This window comes from Borostomias antarcticus (assembly GCF_949987555.1).
Source record: "Borostomias antarcticus genome assembly, chromosome: 6".
Classification (NCBI taxonomy): domain Eukaryota; kingdom Metazoa; phylum Chordata; class Actinopteri; order Stomiiformes; family Stomiidae; genus Borostomias; species Borostomias antarcticus.
In genome coordinates, this window is record NC_140239.1 from 5,682,204 (window position 1) to 5,699,703 (window position 17,500).

The 17,500-nt window shown below is 51.7% G+C and overlaps 1 protein-coding gene across 1 annotated transcript in view; it reads right to left on the bottom strand.

The window, feature by feature from the left end:
* grid2 (glutamate receptor, ionotropic, delta 2) overlaps positions 1–17,500 on the bottom strand; it is a gene marked incomplete at both ends in the record, with an annotated part of 437,190 nt that overhangs the window by 103,514 nt on the left and 316,176 nt on the right. Inside the window, one exon of the mRNA XM_084439644.1 lies at positions 2–103. Coding sequence (XP_084295770.1) covers positions 2–103 — 102 coding nt within the window. The remainder of the gene's footprint in view (position 1; positions 104–17,500) is intronic.

A 17,500-nucleotide genomic window follows, 5' to 3' on the forward strand; every position in this document is an offset into this window, starting at 1 on the left:
CCAGGACAGTCACCACCCTCAAGACCACGCCCCTCATGTTGTTCTCCAGCTTCCTGTCGGTGAGCGTCCCGTTGAGGCCGTGCACCGGATCCCAGGTGGCCAGCTGCAACACAGACGGGACAGGTACAGGTTACACAGGGTTCACGGTTAGCTCGGGGTCACAGGTCACGGTTAGCTCGGGGTCACAGGTCACGGTTAGCTCAGAGTCACAGGTCACGGTTAGGAGTCACAGGTCACGGTTAGCTCAGGGTCACAGGTCACGGTTAGGAGTCACAGGTCACGGTTAGCTCAGAGTCACAGGTCACGGTTAGGAGTCACAGGTCACGGTTAGGAGTCACAGGTCACGGTTAGCTCAGAGTCACAGGTCACGATTAGCTCAGGGTCACAGGTCACGGTTAGCTCAGGGTCACAGGTCACGGTTAGCTCAGAGTCACAGGTCACGGTTAGCTCAGGGTCCTTGCGTTTGAAACGTGGTCTGATCGAATACACTGTACAGGTAAGCATCGAGCGTTCAGTTTTACACGTTTAGAACTTTAGAACCTGGATGTGGGTGAGGTAGGAGGAGGAGGAGGAGGAGGAGGAAGAGGGGAGGATGGGGAGAATGAGGGAGGATGGGGAGGAGGCAGTAGAGGAGGAGGAGGAGGAGGAGGAGGAGGAAGAGGGGAGGATGGGGGGGAGAAGGAGAGAGGATGGGGAGGAGGTAGTAGAGGAGGAAGAGGAGGAGGAGGAGAGAAGTCAGGGCTCTCTGGGTTTATCGTCCTGTTCGTCACAGTCACAGTTGAGGAGCACGGAAACAGCCCTCTCTCAAAGAGCACTCCAATCAGGAGCAGGAAATCACAAATGCACCGCTTCATGGCGACACCACGCTTCCTCCCCTCACCACTCTGTCTCTCCCCCTCCCTCTCTCTCTCTCCCCCTCCCTCTCTCCCTCTCTCTCTCTCCCCCTCCCTCTCTCCCTCTATCCCTCTCGCTCCCTCTCTCCCTCTCTCTCTCCCCCTCCCTCTCTCCCTCTATCCCTCTTGCTCCCTGTCTCCCCCTCCCTCTCTCCCTCTATCCCTCTCCCTCCCTCTCTCCCTCCCCCTCCCTCTCTCCCTCTATCCCTCTCGCTCCCTCTCTCCCCCTCCCTCTCTCTCCCTCTATCCCTCTCGCTCCCTCTCTCCCCCTCCCTCTCTCCCTCTATCCCTCTTGCTCCCTCTCTCCCCCTCCCTCTCTCTCCCTCTATCCCTCTCGCTCCCTCTCTCCCCCCTCTCTCTCCCTCTACCCCCACCCCACTCCCCTCTCTCTCCCTCTACCCCCCTCCCCACCCCCTTACCCCTCTCTCTCTCTCTCTCACTCACACACACACACACACACACACACACACACACACACACACACACACACACACACACACACACACACACACACACACACACACAAACAAACACCCCAGTCACATCCTGGCTTCCAGCTGAGAGTCTCTTCACAGGCTCACTAATCAGGCTCCCGAAAATCTGCCCACTAGAGCTTCTCTTGGTATTCTAACACACAGACGGGAAGCGTGTTAATCTCCCTGTTTACGCTGGGATTCAAAAAGAGATTTTTATTTGATTCGATTTCATGAGAGGAACAGTGAATTTAGCTTTGCCTCTCTGTCCCTCCAACGCAGCGCCCGTCTTTTGTCCTGTTGTGTTATTACACACGTCCTCCTGCAGGTTGCGCTGTGGAGCTAGAATCTGCGGAGCTTCACACACACACACACACACACAGCCTGACGGCCTCTCCTACACAACAGGTACCTCCTGTTCCTACAGCCTTCTCCCAAGAAGAAGAAGAAGAAGAAGAAGAAGAAGAAGAAGAAGAAGAAGAAGAAGAAGAAGAAAACATTGCCGCTTCATGTTGCAGCACACACACACACACACACACACACACACATACAGCTCAGCGTTATCAGCTTTCGCCTGGCTTCGCCGTGGCGCCCCCGGCCAATCAGGACGGCTCCTCTCTTGTCTCCTACCGAAGTCCGATCAGGGGAGGGGAGGGGGGGCGGGGGGGCTATCAATCCTTTGATTATGGGATGTCAGGGACTATCGGCAGCGTTGTCCGAGAGACCCGCCCGCGGCCGATCATTAATTCAAATGGGTTAAAAAGACCCGCGGCCCTCTCAAGTGCCCGGCCATTGATTTCCAGTCGCATGGCGGGGTGCCGCTGCTCGCCGCTCCGCCCGGGAGAGATAGATGCGGCCCTAATGGAGCGCCAGATGATGCGCTCATCCAGGCCTCTGATTGGACCTGTCTGTAGAACAGCCTGTTGTTATATACGGCCTTCTGGCAGCCTCCGTACCGAGGCCCAGGCGGTTGGCGGCGGCGGCGTTGTATCGCTTCCCTCTGATGGAAGCACTAGCAAACGTGATTGCAGAAACTCATAAAGGGGGGATTTACAGCGCGGCTGGCTATTCTAAGTGCTTGTAAAATTTCAAGCATGTCTAATCGATAAAACATTATCTGTCCCGCGATCGGTACTGATAGTGTGGGAAGGCAAGCAGGAAAGGAGACTCGCACACATATATATATACACACACACACACACACACGCGCGCGCGCACACACACACACACACACACACACACACACACACAGTTACGGCCTCCTATGTTTCTGTTCTGTTCTCTGTTCTGCTCTTATATCCATCAACTAATAATATGTTCCACCTGTGTCCGTTCATCACCCAGCTTTGTTATCCAATCAGAAGAAGACCTGCCGCCTATATATTCGGTGCTGTTCCGCGTGCAAAGCAGGAGAGGGTTGCCAGGTTTGTTTGTGGGCCTATTTAGTTCTCTCTGGGATACTAGTGTTCTGTGTGGGGGTTTTGTTAGTTGTTGCCTTGTCCTGCGCCTCCAGCAGTCATTGTGTAGAAGAGCTAGGTTAAGAAACCCATGTTTGTACCCCTCATCACATAGGTAACCCCGTTGTTATGCTATATTATACAGGGCGAGTGGGTGTCACACCTTTCTGTGTATAAATTACAAGAGGTTAAGTGTTGAGGGCCTAGTAGTAGTAGTTTTATATGTTTCTAGTTAGTGAATAGGGAAGCTCAAAGACCTTTATGTTACAGACACACCCCTCACTCATCTCATGGTTTATAGTTCTTACCTTGTTTGTTGTCGTTATTGTTTGGTTATTGTTATTGATTACTTTCTGTATAGTATAACCTTTCTGTGAAAGGAAGTAAATACCCAATGTTGGGTGTTAGTATTATATTGGTATGTTTTGTGTTTGCACCCTCCATACTCATTCTCCTCACAGCAGGGTGCGTGCCTACGGGACGTTACACACACACACACACACACACACACACACACACACACACACACACACACACACACACACCTATGTCCTTCTGTCCTTCACTGCTGCTTAGACATTAAATACAACTGTTTAAACAATAAGGGCAGGGCGCCAACGTGCCTGGAAAGCCAGAGAGGTCCCCTCCGTGCGCGCGCACACACACACACACACACACACACACACACACACACACACACACACACACACACACACACACACACACACACACACTAGGCTAAGCACTCCGCCTAGACTCCCCCATCCAGTCCCCCCAGGCCAGTGTTTAGCAGTGTAGCTGGAACACCTCAATCACCATCACAAAGGACACATGTCAGTCAGGACATTTCACCATGCTACCTTTTCACTATGTGCCCTCGGGCTCACCTTCTCCTCTCCTCCCCCGCCCTCTCTCCTCTCCCTCTCTCATCCCCTCTCCTCCCCCTCCTCTCCCTCTCCCATCCCCTCTCCTCTCCCGCCCTCTCTCCTCTCCCTCTCTCATCCCCTCTCATCCCCCTCCTCTCCCTCTCTCATCCCCTCTCCTCTCCTCCCCCGCCCTCTCTCCTCTCCCTCTCTCATCCCCTCTCCTCTCCCCCCGCCCTCTCTCCTCTCCCTCTCTCATCCCCTCTCCTCTCCCTCCCTCCTCCCTCTCCTTCACCTCTCCCTCTCTCCTCTCCCTCCCTTTCTCTCTCTCCCTCTCTCATCCCCTCTCCTCTCCTCCCCCTCCTCTCCCTCCCTCTCCTTCGCCTCTCCCTCTCTCATATCCTCTCTCATCCCCTCTCCTCTCCTCCCCCGCCCTCTCTCATCCCCTCCTCTCCCTCCCTCCTCCCCTCTCCTCTCCTCCCCCTCCTCTACCTCCCTCCTCCCTCTCCTTCGCCTCTCCCTCTCTCCTCTCCCTCCCTTTCTCTCTCCTCTCCCTCTCTCATTCCCTCTCATCTCCTACCTCTCTCCTTTGCCTCTCCTCTCCCTCAGCTCTCATCCCCCTCTCATGTCCTCTCCCTCCCATCTCTCCTCTCTCCTCTCCCTCACCTTCTCCCCCTCCATCTCTCTTCTCATTCTCCTCTCCCTCTCCTCTTCATTGCCTTTCTCCTCTCCTTCTCTCCCTCACCTTCTCCCTATCTCTTCTCCTCCTCGTTCTCCGTCTGCTCTCCTCTCCTCTCCCTCTCTCCTCTCTCCCCCTCAATCTCTCCCTTGCCTCTCTTTCTCTCCCCCTCAATCTCTCCTCTCCCTCCCCTCTCTCTTTCTCCCCCCTCAATCTCCTCTCCCTCTCCTCTCTATCTCTCTTTCTCTCCCCCTCAATCTCCTCTCCCTCTCTCATCCCCTCTCCTCCCCCTCCTCTCCCTCTCCCATCCCCTCTCCTCTCCTCTCCCGCCCTCTCTCCTCTCCCTCTCTCATCCCCTCTCATCCCCCTCCTCTCCCTCTCTCATCCCCTCTCCTCCCCCGCCCTCTCTCCTCTCCCTCTCTCATCCCCTCTCCTCTCCCCCCGCCCTCTCTCCTCTCCCTCTCTCATCCCCTCTCCTCTCCCTCCCTCCTCCCTCTCCTTCACCTCTCCCTCTCTCCTCTCCCTCCCTTTCTCGCTCTCCCTCTCTCATCCCCTCTCCTCTCCTCCCCCTCCTCTCCCTCCCTCTCCTTCGCCTCTCCCTCTCTCATATCCTCTCTCATCCCCTCTCCTCTCCTCCCCCGCCCTCTCTCATCCCCTCCTCTCCCTCCCTCCACCCTCTCTCCTCTCCCTCTCTCATCCCCTCTCCTCTCCTCCCCCTCCTCTACCTCCCTCCTCCCTCTCCTTCGCCTCTCCCTCTCTCCTCTCCTCTCCCTCCCTTTCTCTCTCCTCTCCCTCTCTCATTCCCTCTCATCTCCTACCTCTCTCCTTAGCCTCTCCTCACCCTCAGCTCTCCTCCCCCTCTCATGTCCTCTCCATCCCATCTCTCCTCTCTCCTCTCCCTCACCTTCTCCCCCTCCATCTCTCTTCTCATTCTCCTCTCCCTCTCCTCTTCATTGCCTTTCTCCTCTCCTTCTCTCCCTCACCTTCTCCCTATCTCTTCTCCTCCTCGTTCTCCGTCTGCTCTCCTCTCCTCTCCCTCTCTCCTCTCTCCCCCTCAATCTCTCCCTTGCCTCTCTTTCTCTCCCCCTCAATCTCTCCTCTCCCTCCCCTCTCTCTTTCTCCCCCCTCAATCTCCTCTCCCTCTCCTCTCTATCTCTCTTTCTCTCCCCCTCAATCTCCTCTCCCTCTCTCATCCCCTCTCCTCCCCCTCCTCTCCCTCTCCCATCCCCTCTCCTCTCCTCTCCCGCCCTCTCTCCTCTCCCTCTCTCATCCCCCTCCTCTCCCTCTCTCATCCCCTCTCCTCTCCTCCCCCGCCCTCTCTCCTCTCCCTCTCTCATCCCCTCTCCTCTCCCCCCGCCCTCTCTCCTCTCCCTCTCTCATCCCCTCTCCTCTCCCTCCCTCCTCCCTCTCCTTCACCTCTCCCTCTCTCCTCTCCCTCCCTTTCTCTCTCTCCCTCTCTCATCCCCTCTCCTCTCCTCCCCCTCCTCTCCCTCCCTCTCTTTCGCCTCTCCCTCTCTCATATCCTCTCTCATCCCCTCTCCTCTCCTCTCCTCCCCCGCCCTCTCTCATCCCCTCCTCTCCCTCCCTCCTCCCTCTCTCCTCTCCCTCTCTCATCCCCTCTCCTCTCCTCTCCTCCCCCTCCTCTACCTCCCTCCTCTACCTCCCTCCTCCCTCTCCTTCGCCTCTCCCTCTCTCCTCTCCCTCCCTTTCTCTCTCCTCTCCCTCTCTCATTCCCTCTCATCTCCTACCTCTCTCCTTTGCCTCTCCTCACCCTCAGCTCTCCTCCCCCTCTCATGTCCTCTCCCTCCCATCTCTCCTCTCCCTCACCTTCTCCCCCTCCATCTCTCTTCTCATTCTCCTCTCCCTCTCCTCTTCATTGCCTTTCTCCTCTCCTTCTTTCCCTCACCTTCTCCCTATCTCTTCTCCTCCTCGTTCTCCGTCTGCTCTCCTCTCCCTCTCTCCTCTCTCCCCCTCAATCTCTCCCTTGCCTCTCTTTCTCTCCCCCTCAATCTCTCCTCTCCCTCCCCTCTCTCTTTCTCCCCCCTCAATCTCCTCTCCCTCTCCTCTCTATCTCTCTTTCTCTCCCCCTCAATCTCCTCTCCCTCTCCCATCCCCTCTCCTCTCCTCTCCCGCCCTCTCTCCTCTCCCTCTCTCATCCCCTCTCATCCCCCTCCTCTCCCTCTCTCATCCCCTCTCCTCTCCTCCCCCGCCCTCTCTCCTCTCCCTCTCTCATCCCCTCTCCTCCCCCCCCCCTCCTCTCCCTCCCTCTCCTTCGCCTCTCCCTCTCTCATATCCTCTCTCATCCCCTCTCCTCTCCACGCCCGCCCTCTCTCATCCCCTCCTCTCCCTCCCTCCTCCCTCTCTCCTCTCCCTCTCTCATCCCCTCTCCTCTCCTCCCCCTCCTCTACCTCCCTCCTCCCTCTCCTTAGCCTCTCCCTCTCTCCTCTCCCTCCCTTTCTCTCTCCTCTCCCTCTCTCATTCCCTCTCATCTCCTACCTCTCTCTTTTGCCTCTCCTCTCCCTCAGCTCTCCTCCCCCTCTCATGTCCTCTCCCTCCCATCTCTCCTCTCTCCTCTCCCTCACCTTCTCCCCCTCCATCTCTCTTCTCATTCTCCTCTCCCTCTCCTCTTCATTGCCTTTCTCCTGTCCTTCTCTCCCTCACCTTCTCCCTATCTCTTCTCCTCCTCGTTCTCCGTCTGCTCTCCTCTCCTCTCCCTCTCTCCTCTCTCCCCCTCAATCTCTCCCTTGCCTCTCTTTCTCTCCCCCTCAATCTCTCCTCTCCCTCCCCTCTCTCTTTCTCCCCCCTCAATCTCCTCTCCCTCTCCTCTCCATCTCTCTTTCTCTCCCTCTCAATCTCCTCTCCCTCTCCCTCTCCTCTCTCTCTCTGCCTCTCTCCTCTCCCATCCTCTCCTCTCTCTCCCCTCCCTCTCTCCTCACGCAGAGAGGAGGGCTGAGCTACTATCGCCACTATCACCTAAGTATGTATCCTATAATGGGCCACATAGCTACCGTTGTTGTTGTTGTTGTGAATCTAAACGAGCATCAATATTAAAATGGCGGAGAGAGAAAGAGAGAGCAGGGGAGTGAGAGAGCGAGTCAAACAGAGAGAGAGAGAGGGAGGAGGGGAGAGAGAGGTAAACAGAGAGAGAGAGAGAGAGGGAGGAGGGGAGAGAGAGGTAAACAGAGAGAGAGAGAGAGAGAGAGAGAGAGGGAGGAGGGGAGAGAGAGGTAAACACAGAGAGAGAGAGAGAGAGAGAGAATAGGAGGTAGGCAGCGTGCGTCCTTATCTTCAGAGGAGCAGATAAGGGTTCATTTCCCTTCGCTGGAATGAGCTGCTGTCTGGCCCGTTCCACCACAGAGAGGCTAAAGAATGGTACTATTAGCATGCAATAATGCTGCCCTGCATGTTCTCTCTCTCTCTCTCTGTCCCTCTCTCACTCAATCTCTCTCTTCCTCTGTATTTTTTATTGCTCTCATTCACTCTCTTTCCCTCTTTCTCTCCATCTCTCTCTCTAGTCAATTCAATGCAGTTCAAATGGTTTTATTGGCATGGGAAACATACGTTTACATTACCAAGGAAGAAAATCACAAAGAAAAAGAGGAAGAAAAAGTTAAATATACTATAAAGTACTTGAATAAAAGCGATATGTAAACGGAGCTGTGTGTATACATACAGATGAGGTCAATAAATAGATGTGGATAAGGCAGTTTTAAAAATATAAATACAAATATATGTGGACTGTGTGCAAAAACACTAGCAAACATTTATAAATGTATTTAAAGGGCATCTGTTCTGTTTGTATGTAGTGTGTCTCTATACAGAGATCAGTATGGTCTCTCTCTCTCTCTCTCTCTCTCTCTCCATCTCTCATTCTATCACCGTCTATGGAAGGAGGAACTGCATTGTGGGTGGGGGGTCAGTTGATCCAGTGTGTATGTGTTAAGGTTTGATGACTGCTCGCCTGAGAGTTGAATTTGAATTTTACACGATGACAAATGACTTGGTTTTATGAATTTATGGGGGGTTGGGGGCGTGTTATGCTCTGTGCGGGAGGGGTTACGGCTGGTTAATTTTTGAAAGTGTATTGGTTTTGTGGTTGTTGTTGTTGTTGTTGTCTGTCTTGTTGTCTATTTGGTGAATATCTGGGGCCTCATTTATCATTGAGGTACGCCATATCTTACACGGTCTTTTTCGCGATTTCAGGCGTACGCCATTTCCCCCCCCCACATTGCGATTTATCAAGCCGAAAGGGCGAAAATTTAGTCGCCTTTCTACGCGCTTTTGTAGGACACCTCTCAACTTGTCCTACCGATTTACACGGTGTTCTACGCCCTTTTTGAACACAGGGGGAACTGGCGACGCAGGTGGTGCGTCGGTGAATTACTATGTTTGACGGAGAGAATAAGAGCGACAGTTCATGAACGCACAATCATGTAGGCTAATAGCCCAATTCAGCACCAACATATATCGCAATGCAAGATTAGACGTGTCCTCTAACCGGCTCATTAATGGTCCAATATGGATTTGTTCCCCAAACTGAACCTATGCGCTGTCCCAAACCTTTCCGCGCTATATGTCACACACCTAATGCCATCAAACGGCAATAATTGACCAATTAGATTGTCAGTAATATGTGATCATGTGGACCTGTTTGCTGTTTGGTAAGCATATAAATGACAGTCCTCCTGTGCGTAATGCGAGCCTAAATGAATCCGGCGCTACTCGGCCTACTGGCCGAGATAGAACTCCAAAGAGATGACGGCGATGGCGACTGCACCCACATAAGGGCACCATCAGTGAATGAATACGTCTATGTGAATCGCTAAAATGTGCACACTATAAATACCCAAATCATATGTGACGCCGACATGCTCATCACAAGTGTAGTGGCACGGTGGCCTGGCTCCACGCATGACTCATTCATCCTGGCGCACAGCAGGGTAGGGACTAGACTGGAGGCAGGCGCTGCGCGTGACGGCTGGCTTGTTGGTGTGTGCATAGCCAAGATACATATTCTTTGTCTTATTTACTTTAATCTTTATTAGCATTTTCCATCCATACAACGACAATACAATAAAACATAAAAACTTACAATAACAGCTTATGGGTACTTCCATCCATGCAGCTTTTTTTTCTTACTCAAATATGACAATTTTAATATTAGTGGTATCATCACACTTCCTTCTATAATCCATCCATTTTCCCATCTCCCTTCAAACTTTCATTCCTGCATCCTCAATGCATAAATAAATCTCATAAATCTCCTCCACAACACCCACCACTGCTCCTTGGTTGGGGGTTCCACCTTATACCAAGCCCTCATTATTGTCTTTTTACTAGCAACCAATAGTACTTTCACTAGGTATCTGTCCCCTCCTTGTACATCATTCTGTTATGTTTGCCAAGATGTATATTCAAAGCTGATAAGAATGAGAACCAGTCAAGACCCCACCACAAAATGAGGACCCAAGCCCTCAGCCCCCTCCCCGTCATGAGGTTTACCAGCGGGGCCAAAGGGCCCACACTGAGGTCATGCGCCAGCTATGAAGACACAAACAAGTAAGGTTCACATTTCTACCATTTTATTGTCTGTTGGTGGGTGACTGTGTGAGGTGTGTGAGTGCGTTTGTGAGTGAATGTGTGAGGTCCGTGAGTGTGGTAGTGAGTGACTGTGTGAGGTCCTTGAGTGTGGTAGTGAGTGACTGTGTGAGGTCCGTGAGTGTGGTAGTGAGTGACTGTGTGAGGTCCTTGAGTGTGGTAGTGAGTGACTGTGTGAGGTCCGTGAGTGTGGTAGTGAGTGACAGTGTGAGGTCCGTGACAGCATGTGTGAGGGAATGAAGTGCAGTGAGGATGTCCTGTTGGCTCTGGTGGTGTAGTGTGGTGACCTCCACCAACTGCTGCACAACTGCCCCACAACTGCCCCAATCCCTTCTGCCATTTCCCTCTGGGCCTCTAGGGTCATGAGCCTCCAGCACAGCGTCTGATAGGAAGCCCAGCCCTCAGGGACCCTTGAGGCAGGGACGCTGGCAGCCGGAGGTGGAGGCGTGGGCGGTGGAGACGGAGACGGAGGCGCTGGAGATGGCACTGGAGGTGGAGGCCGGTGCGCTGGAGGTGGAGGCACTGGAGGTCGTGGCGCTGGATGTAGAGGCTGCAACCGGCGGGGGCACGACCGTCAGGTCAAGGACCACTGCAGACTCCCCCTCCTCTGAGTCCCACCCCACGTCAGAGTCTGGAGAAACAATTTCAGTCATTTTCTTTGAGTTTGTCTGTTAACTTGATTATGCATTAAACATTTTATTGTGTAGCCATATTCAATTGATATGTTTTTCTGTTGGCAGCCAAATAAATGCTTAAGTGTGATTTACCGGGTGATTTAGATGAGAGTCTAAATTTCCCAGAGGGGAAAATGTTTCATGTGGTCTAACATTATGAAGTGGTCATCTGTGTTATCGTTCCCTGTTTTTGGTCCTAAATCAATCATAGCCTACCACAGAATGTGTGGAATGTTTGCTTTCCTCACAGCCACATAATACAGCATGTCCGTGTAGCCTACGCCACATACAGGATGCAAGAAACGTACAGTAGGCTACCTAAACTGTAGGAGCAGTCAGACAAATGTAGGCTCGTACAAATAGCTTACCTTCCGAAGATGATTTTCTTTCCTCGCGTGGACCTCACCAACAAGCACATGCACCTCCGTCTCCGAAAAGTTTCTCTTCTTTCCGCGTTTTTCCATAAACGTCTTTGTCTGTCCTAATGCTCCATGCTATATTATGTCGGTTCCTTCCGGGGTATCCACGTTGTGCGCTGTCATAGTTTTGACCATATATGGTTGGATTTCGGCGTGGAGAGGGCGGAACACGGGGCGCGTGCGCGTACGCTCTCTTCCCCGCCAGTCTCGGATTTCTCGTGCAGGAAATGGCGTACGACTTTTTTGATAGATCCGAAAAGCGTGTAAATATTCTCGTCGTACGCTACATTTCGCATTTTCCGCGTTTTCGTCGTACGCCCTCTTTTACACCTGAATTTACACGCTCTTTGATAAATGAGGCCCCTGGACGTGTTTGAGTACTTAGTATGAATTGTTAACAAAGGTGTTTTTTATATAATAAAAAAAAAAAATCTCTATAACTGTCTCATCTTGTTCCACATTTCACCATATCTTCATATTTTCTGCATTTCCTGCAGGAAAGATCTTCACATCTCCGTAATCAGATCAAAAACACACCAGGAAGGTCACGAGGCACGGGTCAGACACAAACGCTCGTCGCCCTGGACCACAGCGCGCACCGCTGGCCAATAAGAGAGCGCCATTACCCGTGAGATCCCCTGACTTTTTTTTGTTGTCGACGTCGGCCGGCGTCTCATCTCGTCTCTTGAGGGCAGACATTTAAAGCGCATCACCGTTTATGTAAAACGTCAGACCGGGACGTGCTGAGGGAATGTTGAAAGAGCCTTGAGGGAGCCTCGAGGGAAGGTTGAGGGAAGGTTGAGGGAAGGTTGAAGGAAGGTTGAGGGAAGGCAGAAAGGTTGAAGGAAGGTTGAGGGGGTTTCAAGGGAGCGTCGGAGGAATTGCCGCTGGCAGGGTTGAGGGTTCACATCGATAGACACATGCCCTGAGGGTTATGTAAACACTGAGTAAAATGTCAATGCGGCAGAGCTTACGTTCCGTCGGCGCGCGCACACACACACACACACACACACACACACACACACACACAGAAACACAGAAACGATCTACAGTGTGTGTTTATGTAGTCGCCGTGTTTGCCAACATGCTCTGAGAGGCGATAATTACCATAAACAGTTTAACAGGAAGTCTGTTCCCGACACCACACCCCACCCTCCCCCCCTCTCCCTCTCTCTGTCTCTCTCTCTCTCTCTCTCGCTCTCCCTCCTCCTCTCCCAGGGGCTCGAAGAGATAGAGGTGTCTAAGAACACATTTACCAGTAATTGGACCATTGACTGTGATTGGGTACTGGTCAGAGAGAATATACAGTCTCCTCCCTGTGATTGGGTACTGGTCAGAGAGGATATCCAGTCTCCTCCCTGTGATTGGGTACTGGTCAGAGAGGATATACAGTCTCCTCCCTGTGATTGGGTACTGGTCAGAGAGGATATCCAGTCTCCTCCCTGTGATTGGGTACTGGTCAGAGAGGATATACAGTCTCCTCCCTGTGATTGGGTACTGGTCAGAGAGGATATACAGTCTCCTCCCTGTGATTGGGTACTGGTCAGGGAGGATATACAGTCTCCTCCCTGTGATTGGGTACTGGTCAGGGAGGATATACAGTCTCCTCCCTGTGATTGGGTACTGGTCAGGGAGGATATACAGTCTCCTCCCTGTGATTGGGTACTGGTCAGGAAGGATATACAGTCTCCTCCCTGTGATTGGGTACTGGTCAGAGAGGATATACAGTCTCCTCCCTGTGATTGGGTACTGGTCAGGGAGGATATACAGTCTCCTCCCTGTGATTGGGTACTGGTCAGGGAGGATATACAGTCTCCTCCCTGTGATTGGGTACTGGTCAGAGAGGATATACAGTCTCCTCCCTGTGATTGGGTACTGGTCAGAGAGGAGATACAGTCTCCTCCCTGTGATTGGGTACTGGTCAGGGAGGATATACAGTCTCCTCCCTGTGATTGGGTACTGGTCAGGGAGGATATACAGTCTCCTCCCTGTGATTGGGTACTGGTCAGGGAGGATATACGCGGGGCCTGACTGCTGTACATAACTGCTTAGCGTGAGCTTCATGGAGCATCTTTTATACAATGCTTTTCATACCCTCCCATCTGATATATTGACAGTAGTCAATGACGTAGCCTAGAGTTATTATTTTTGCTCACTTCCTGGTTTCTTTTCTCTCTTTCTCTCTCCCCCCCCCCCCCCCGCTCTCTCCCTTCAGGTGACAAGTCTCCCTCTCTCTCCCATCTCTCCTTCCGCTGCCCCGGTCTCTCCTACCCCCCCATCGTCTCCTCTCTCCTTCTGCCAGACGGTGACACATCTCTCCCCCTTTCTTCCTCTCTCTATTCCATCCGCATTATTTTCTCTCCCCCTCTCTTAGATGTTGGCACGTCTCCCTCTGTTTCTCACTCCACCTCCTCCATCTCTCACCTCATCCCTCCTTCTCTCCCTCCCCCTCCCCTCTTCCCTCCCACCTCATCCCTCTCGCTACCCCTCGCCATCCTCTCCTCTCCAATGTCCCCCTCTCCCAGAAAGCCACTCTCCTCCCTCCCACCCTCTCACACCTCCATTCCTCCACGCCGCCCCACTCCATCCCTCTCTCTCCCCTCCATCCCTCCTTCTCTCCCTCTCCTCCTTCTCTCCCTCTCCTCCTTCTCTCTCTCCCCTCCTCTCCACCCCATCCCTCTCTCTCCCCTCCATCCCTCCTTCTCTCCCTCTCCTCCTTCTCTCCCTCTCCTCCTTCTCTCTCTCCCCTCCTCTCCACCCCATCCCTCTCTCTCCCCTCCATCCCTCCATCCCTCCTTCTCTCCCTCTTCTCTCTCTCCCCTCCTCTCTCCCCTCTCTCTCTCCTCCATCCCTCCTTCTCTCCCTCACCTCCTTCTCTCCCTCTCCTCCTTCTCTCTCTCCCCTCCTCTCCACCCCATCCCTCTCTCCCCTCCATCCCTCCTTCTCTCCCTCACCTCCTTCTCTCCCTCTCCTCCTTCTCTCTCTCCCCTCCTCTCCACCCCATCCCTCTCTCTCCCCTCCATCCCTCCTTCTCTCCCTCTCCTCCTCTCCTCCCCCTCTCCACCCCCTCCCTCTTTCACCCCTCCATCCCTCCTTCTCTCCTCCCCCTCTCTCTCCATCCCCTCCCTTCTTCTCCCCTCCATCCCTCCTTCTCTCCCTCCCCTCCACTTCTCCCCTCCTCTCTCCCTCCCCTCCTCTCCTCCCCTCCTCTCTCCCTCCCCACCCCTCCTCTCCTCCTCTCTCCCTCCCCTCCTCTCCCCTCCTCCTCCTCCTCTCTCCCTCCCCTTCTCTCCTCTCCTCCTCTCTCCCTCCCCTCCTCTTCCCCCCCTCCTCTCCCGGTGCGACGTGCCTCTCCTCTAGGAGTTTCGGGACAGGCCAGTGAGGCGTATCCATCAGCGCTCCGCCTCAGCGGCTGCCTAATCGCCACGTTAGGTCTGTCTGTGTCCCTCCACCCTCTGGGGACTACTTCTCACCCCAGACAGCGCAAACCCCTCAGCACTCGCTTGGCTCTCTTTACTTCCGTTTGCTCTCTGTGGCACAAAAACACCTTTTTACAGATTGCGATAGTCTTCAAGTGATTCCATATCCATCCATTCTATATATCTTCGAGCCAAAGTGTTTTTTTTTGGGGGGAGGGAAGGGAAATTAATTGCAGCCAAATGATGATAATTAAACCTAGGAAGCAATTGTTCAAAAAAATAGTTTTACAAAAGGCTGTTGATGCTTATTTCCAACCTAAATTGGATTTCCAGGACACAATAACAATGGCAGTGAGAGACGATAGGATGTTCAGGGAAATTGCTCATGAATTTAATGTAAACCGCTAAAGGAACAATATGGAATTATAGCATTTGTTCTCAACAATAGTCTGTTATCTCCTTAATGAAGAGAAAATTATTTGTTTGGCGCCACACTGTGTGTGTGTGTGTGTGTGTGTGTGTGTGTGTGTGTGTGTGTGTATGTGTGTACCTAGCTACCAGACCATGCTCATCAATTTTACACTTCCCTTTTAACGTCTTCATAACATAGTGATTGCATGGAGGGTTGGCACGAAGAAGAAGATGAGCAAGAGGAGGAGGAAGAAGAGGAGTAGAAGCAGGAGGAGAATAAAGAGGAGTGTGTGTGTGTGTGTGTGTGTGTGTGTATGTGTGTGTGTATATGTGTGTGTGTGTGTATATGTGTGTGTGTGTGTATATGTGTGTGTGTGTGTGTATATGTGTGTGTGTGTGTGTGTGTGTGTGTGTATATGTGGGTGTATCGGGCTCCATTCCTCCACTGATGTCCGTAGAGATTAGAAGCTCCCCAGTCATCTCTGTCTGATCAGTACCGTATGAATTGTTTGATTCCCCACCTGTCTCTCTGGTGTCTGCTGCTGTGTACCTGGGCTGACAGGAAGGCGTTATCGCCATGGTGAGGGCCTTTGTGTAGTGAGGGAAGGAGCGGGCCTGGGGAGAAGCAGGCCTTGGGGCATGGTAGCCATCTTGTGCAGGGTGTTTTTAAATGGAACGGATTATCAGTGAAGTTAAATTCACCCAGTTCCAAATGTCACTTTGGTATTTATTTTTTAAAGATCTTGGCTTGATTGTTTATAGGATGAGTATGTTTGAGTATTCAATTCACAAACCGTAGTTTGAGGCAAACAAACCCTTGATATGTTGATTAATTCTAAACATTGGAAATCTAATTAAGGCAGGTGCATCTCGTGTCATGAATTTGAGCTGTTTGCATGCTATGCACCAATATTTATTTATGCACAGAGAATGCAAATATCCATGTATTTATACTACTGGAACACAGTATCTGTATGATGTGGCAATGCTTTTGTGCTTTGCCCAACACACTGAAAATGTTGATCATTTCAGAACAAAATTGTCATTGATGTCAGGTGCACAAAATGCCAAAAAATGCGGCAAGGGTTGCGTTCTTGGCGTAGCAGAAACGTTTTTTCAACGTGCAGCCGCTGCACATTGCTTGTCATTGAAAAAAGACAGATTTTTTTTTTTAAAGCACTACATTGTAATTAACATACATGTAATTACTACACATTTTGACTACAGCAGCTTAATTTGCCGTGACCATATTAGTTTCCGTAAAAGATTGAATACTCATTTCATTGAATTGTAGCACTTTGCACGAGTGCAGGAAGTAATTATCAATTCTAGACTTAATCAAAATATTAGACGTTATATTCATTTCGTATAACAACCTGTACAAATTAAAAGACAATCCACCTTTCCAAACAATTCTTTTGTTAATATTCTGTATAAATCAACTTCTAATTTGTCTACACAAGCTCAGTAAGCTACACTTTTAATGTGTGTGTGTGTGTCAATGTGTGTGAGAGTTCATGGCTGCGTGTCTCTGACTGTGTGTGTATCTCAGTGTGTGTGAGAGTACTGCGCATACAGTATGTGTGCGTGTGCGTGCGTGTGTGTGTCTGTAAGTAGAGGTGGCGTAAAGACTAATGTAAGGTCAGGCCTCTCGGGAGAATCCTTCTCATAGAAGACATGGTGCTGCTTTCATATTTTAACCTCCTGCTTGTTAAGTGCTCTTCCCGGGTGCGTTTGGTTTGTGTTTGAGGATGTGTACGGTGCGCCGGGGGCCTGGGGGGCATGTGAAGCAGAACCGCCCCGGAAGAGGCAGAGCAGCGTAATGAACACGCCAGGGATGGTTCAGGCCAGAAGACAGTCCCCCCGCTTCACCCTACACCGTCATTTCAACACTCAATTAGCTGGGAATTTAAATAATGCATTCAAACAGGGCGAGCGTTGGAGTGAAATGCAAGTGTTTGTGTTTGTGTGTGTGTGTGTGTGTGCGTGTGTATGTGTGTGATAGAGAAAGACAAATCTGTGCATGCTTTGCCCTCATCTTTATGGAAAGCGAGAGTTATAACTTGCACCATATGGTATAATGAGATGCAATTAAAACGAACCCGCTCAGTTACTTGTTTCGATTGGGAAAATGATACACACGTTTGGGCTGTAAGTAACAGTTTCTAAGCTCTGAGGGCCACTTGCTCAAACAGATGGAGAGAGAGAGGGGGGGGGGCAGAAAGAGAGAGACAGAGGAGAGAGAGAGAGAGCGATGGAGAGAGAGCAGAGGGAGAGAGAAAGAGGGACGAGGGGGAAAGTGAGTGAGCAAGAGGGAGGGAGCGATGGAGAGTGACATAAAGAGGGAGAGAGAGGAGAGAGAGAGAGAGAGAGAGAGCGATGGAGAGAGAGCAGAGGGAGAGAGAAAGAGGGACGAGGGGGAAAGTGAGTGAGAAAGAGGGAGGGAGCGATGGAGAGTGACAGAAAGAGGGAGAGAGAGAGAGAGAGAGAGAGAGCGATGGAGAGAGAGAGAGCAGAGGGAGAGAGAAAGAGGGACGAGGGGGAAAGAGAGTGAGAAAGAGAGAGCAAGTGATGGAGAGTGACAGAAAGAGAGAGAGAGAGAGAGAGAGAGAGA